Raw genomic sequence first — 5,258 nt, 5'->3', positions numbered from 1 at the left:
AGGTTCGATTCCGGTCGGGGGCATGTACCTGGGTTGCGGGCACATCCCCAGTGGGAGGTGTGCAGGAGGCAGCTGATCGATGTTTCTAACTCTCTATACCTGTCCCTTCCTCTCTGTAAAAACTCAATAAAATATATTTAAAAAAAACAACAACAACAACAACAAAAAATTTTCCAGCGATTTGTATAGAAAAGGCCACCAGCATCAGTGGCTGATAGAGGTAACTCCAACCCTTGTTTTTGACTGTAGCCATCTTCAAATATATTTGCTCAACCAGTTTTCCCAATCATCCTTTCTATGCAGTTCTCCCATTTTTTCTCTTCTGCACTGCTGTTTGTCTTTATTGGGTGCTAATTACCATCTGCTATGTTTTCTTTGTTCATGGATAGCTCTCTACTTGTACTGTTGTACTGGGAGGGAGATGAATTCTTCGGCCATATTCCTGGTGTCACTCACATAGGTTTTTTTTGTTTATTTGTTTTTGTTTTTACTGTGGTTACTTTTGTGCTTTGTTATACACAGTGCTGGCCATCCAGCTCTTTAGGTTTTCTTTTAGGATTTTTATCATCTATTTCCCATGTAGTAGTTCAACTGGGATTTCAAGGGGAAGAATCATTTGTGCATCACAGGAGAAACATGACTCCATCCATGGCAGGGAGGACCCAGTGGCAGTCTTGCCAGGGTGAAGGGCTGTTGGAGAGGAATTGATGCCAGGGTTTTGTTAAGTCCTAACTAGGAACCAATTTTGTTCATCAGTATTTTGTTACCATTGCCAGTTCCCCACTCCATTCTACTTGTTCTTTCTTATTGTTGACACTTTGCCAACTAACTACTCAGTTTCAATATTTATCATTTCTGCTCAGTTTCCCAGCACGTGGATAATCTTCGCTTCTCTAAATGATGCACCTCAACCATTTACCCCACAGGTCTCTCTTTACTACTTTCTATCCTTGGTCCATGCCTGCAGAACCTTGGAGTGTGCATGTGTCCTTATATTGACCTTGAACATCATGTGCTTTAATACTATGGGGTTTTTTTTATGCGATTGAGCACATTCAAGTTATTCTACACAAACTCACATCACCAGCATGAAATCTCCCACAGAAGACATTGTGAAGAAACAGCTAGTGGCCCAGCCGGTGTAGCTTAATTGTTGAGCGTCGACCTATAAACCAGGAGGTCACAATTTTATTCCTGGTCAGGGCACATGCCGGGGTTACAAGATCAATCCCCAGTAAGGGGCATGCAGCCGATTGTTGATTTTCTTCCACCATTGATGTTCCCCTCTCTCTTTCTCCCCCTTCCTATCTGAAAGCAATAAAAATATATTATAAAAAAAGAAGGAACAATTAGTGGACCCTGCCTCTCTTCTAGTGCACCTTGCCTCTGTTCTTAGTGTCCTATCATATGCTCATGTCCCTCCCTTGGTGAGGTCTCCACCATTGGTTGACCTTTGGGGTCAAGTAATATATAACTGCCTTTCCCTCAGAGTCTCGCTTGTCTTGAAAATCATAAAATCATGCCTAATCATGACAGATAAACATTTGTGGTGAAGATATTCTGTTTTCATAAGGTCAACATGTACCTCACCAGCGTTTCCTTTTGTTCAGGTTGCTGCTGTGGAGCAGAGAATGTGGAGGCACCGATTGAGCAGAAGGTTTCTGTAAGAGCGTCACAGGCAAGGAATCCCAAGGTAGCCTTGTCTTCCCAGAAGAGCCACCCCTGTGATGGTTGTGAGCCAGTCTTGAAAAATATTTTCCACATTATTGACCTACAGGGAACACAACGCAGCCAGATACCGTTGAGGTGCGGGGCATGCGCAAAACGATTTTATTTCAGTACAAAATTTCACCAGGACCAGGAGCAACATATGAGAGAGAAGCATTCCGTCGGTGGTGTGGACAGGATCTCACTTGCAGACGGCGGCAATTTCAATGCCTCGCAGAAGCATTTTACCTGCGGAGAGGTTGGGCCGGACATCCTTATGGGGTCAGGACATCACCAAAAGGCTACTCAGACCGGGGATAAGTCAAATGAAATATCGATGTCTGCCATGACTTTTCAAAGCAGAAAAAATTATTACACCAGGAAAGAATATAAGAGAGCAATTGGCCGCAAGCACACATTTGTTCAAGACAAGAGCACTTGTACTAGAAGACAGCGTTTAGTGTGCCATGAATGTGGAAAGTATTTTACCAGACTGTCTAGTTTTTTTTATCATCAGAGACTTCACACTGGAGAAAAGCCCTTTAAGTGCAGTGAATGTGGGAAATCTTATACCGGTAGCACTGGTCTCCTTTATCATCAGAGAATTCACACTGGAGAAAGGCCCTATGAGTGCAGTGAATGTGGGAAATCTTTTAGCAGGATCGATTCCCTTCGTATTCATCTGAGAGTTCACAGTGGTGAAAGGCCTTATAAGTGCCATGAATGTGGGAAATCTTTTACCACCAGCACTGGTATTCGTCATCATCAGAGATTTCACACCGGAGAAAAGCCGTATAAGTGCAGTGAATGTGGGAGATCTTTTACCAGTAGCACTAGCCTTTGTTATCATCAGAGACTTCACAGAGGAGAAAGGCCTTATGAGTGCAGTGAATGTGGGAAATCTTTTACCTGTAGTAGCAGCCTCCGTTATCATCAGAGATTTCACACAGGAGAGAGGCCTTATGAGTGCAGCGAATGTGGGAAAACTTTTACCATGATTAGATGCCTTCGTCGTCATCAGATAATTCACACGGGAGAAAGGCCTTACGAGTGCAGCGAATGTGGAAAATCTTTTACCATGATCCATTATCTTCGTCGCCATCGCAGTGTTCACACCGGAGAAAGACCTTATGAGTGCAGCGAATGTGGCAAATCCTTTACCACAATTTATAGCCTTCGTAATCATCGGAGATTTCATACAGGAGAAAAGCCTTACGAGTGCAGTGAATGTGGAGAATCGTTTTCCATGCTCTATTCCCTTCGTAGTCACCAGAGAGTTCACACTAGAGAAAGGCCTTATGAGTGCAGTGAATGTGGGAAATCTTTTATCAGTAGCAGTGGCCTCCGCTATCACCAGAGACTTCACACTGGAGAAAGGCCTTATGAGTGCAGTGAATGTGGGAAATCTTTTACCAAGAACCAATCCCTTCTTTATCATCAGAGAATTCACACCAGACAAGGCCCTTATGAGTGCACTGAATGTGGAAAAACTTTTACCGGTATCCTAAGCCTTCGTAGCCACCAGAGAGTTCACACTAGAGAAAGGACTTAGGAGTGTCGTTCATGTGGCAAATTTTGTACCCAAAATTCTAGCCTTATTCTGCACATAAGGCTTCACATGGGAAGAAGGTTGTCTATGCATAGGAAATGTACAATTTTCAAGGTCAGTCTTAACAATACTATAGGAAACTCTATTTGTCTGACTTGAATCTCATACATTCGAATGTCAAAAGTAGGGAGATTCCCTATAAACTTATCTGAAAATCATGTGTGTGTATGTTGCACTTTCTAATTTACACAGGTGTCCTGCCAGATCTATGTCCCCGAATGTGTCTGTTGCTGAAGCAATGTCACCTGTACCACCTATACCAGCGGTTCTCAACCTGTGGGTCGAGACCCCTTTGGCGGTCGAGCGACCCTTTCACAGGGGTCGCCTAAGACCATCAGAAAATACTTTCCGATGGTCTTAGGAACCGAGACACTGCTCATTTATTCGTCTCCAGGTGGATCCGCCCACATACGAGTACCCGGCGTATTAAAGGGTCGCAGCATTAGGAAGGTTGAGAACCACTGACCTATACGGTGTCCTCAGATGGCATCAGTCACCATCCTCATTGGCGCAGGGAAGCTAACTCTGTTCTCTGATTTGTTGGAGACTAGGACCAGCCTTTTCTTAGATGTGTATTTGCTACCCCTGTATCCGTAGGAAAATGTCTGGTTAATCGTCCTGCCTGATCTGGTATGAGTTTTGGCAATTTTCTTTAACAGAAGGGAAGCGGGACAACAAAGATGGATGTTGGAATTTCACTCATTTTGTGCCATTTTTTGCTTTATAAAATAAATGTTTCTTTCCTGTATTGGATTAATATACCTTAATTTTTTAATGCTGTACACCATGCAATGAACACTACTTCTAACCCGCACTACTGACATTCTCCATCACTTTCAGAAGACCAGTCATCTGATAAGGCCACAAGCCCTTGCTTTGTAGTGTTCCCCTATTTGCCTAGTTTCCGCTCATGGGTGTTCCTGGGTTGGAACATGTGTCTCAGGAGGCCAGATGCTTTGGAGCCCCAAAGCCAGTGCAGAGGGAAATAGGAGGGCAGTGATCAAACTCCCCGTGCCCTGGATCAGGCATCCTGGATTTGAACTTCAGATTCTCAAATACCCCTGGACTCCCAGAGAAACGACGCCTCTCTCTGGTCTGGGTTTCTGGTTTCTCCTGGGTGAAACAAGCATAAGGTGTGTTTCCACCCCTGAGCTCTTGGAGGTGAAGAGCTAAGGTTTATTTTTGCAGCCTGTGTTGACTTGAGCAACTCATCCCTCTGCCTGCACAGACATTCCCAGGCCAGGCACCCCTCACTCCCACAATGCCCACAAGCACCTTTGTATGTTATAGAAAGAAAAGTGGCTTTTAAGAATCTGATGTCCCGCCCTAGCTGGTTTGGCTCAGTGGATAGAGCATCAGCCTGTGGACTGAAGGGTTCAATTCCAGTCATGGGCACATGCCACAGTTGCGGGCTCAATCCCCAGTAGGGGGCAAGCAGGAGGCAGCCGATCAATGATTCTCTCTCATCATTGATGTTTCTATCTTTCTATCCCTCTCCCTTCCTTTCTGAAATCAATAAAAATATATATAAAAAAAAAAAAGAATCTGATGTCCCACCAGCAAGGAAGCAGGTGCTACAGGCCCTGAGGTGTCAGTACGGGGTCCAAACCTGGGAATCTCCAGATGACTCCTAGAGCTCCCTGAATCTCGGTTGACTGAATGTGACGTGAAGCTGATGATGGAGCTTGCTTTGGCCTTTGAAGATCAATAAAAGTAACACGGAGTACTTTTTTTTTTGCCAGGATTCCAGTGTGAGCTTTTCGAGCATTTTCTCTTTTAATTCTCAAAACAACCTGAGAAGTGGAAACTAATTTTGCTGAAAAAAATTCAGTATTAGAGAAATGAAGTAGGTTCCCCAAGTTTACACCACAGACAAGTGTCAGATTCAAGGGGCTGGATTTTAACCATTATTTTCTCCAGCATCAGACACAGTCTCTACCCC

General features: G+C 44.1%; 1 protein-coding gene across 1 annotated transcript; it reads left to right on the top strand.

The window, feature by feature from the left end:
• The first annotated feature begins 1,516 nt into the window (after positions 1–1,516).
• On the top strand, positions 1,517–4,064 carry LOC102417916 (zinc finger protein 883-like). The gene has a single exon (XM_023749005.1). It carries the CDS (start codon positions 1,580–1,582, stop codon positions 3,257–3,259), a length of 1,680 nt encoding a protein of 559 aa, XP_023604773.1. The 5' UTR covers positions 1,517–1,579; the 3' UTR covers positions 3,260–4,064.
• Positions 4,065–5,258: the final 1,194 nt, after the last annotated feature.

The sequence above is a fragment of the Myotis lucifugus genome, unplaced genomic scaffold, assembly GCF_000147115.1.
Source record: "Myotis lucifugus unplaced genomic scaffold, Myoluc2.0 scaffold_2305, whole genome shotgun sequence".
NCBI lineage: Eukaryota > Metazoa > Chordata > Mammalia > Chiroptera > Vespertilionidae > Myotis > Myotis lucifugus.
The sequence above is the reverse complement of the archived record's forward strand: the minus strand, read 5'-3'. Positions and strand labels throughout refer to the sequence as shown.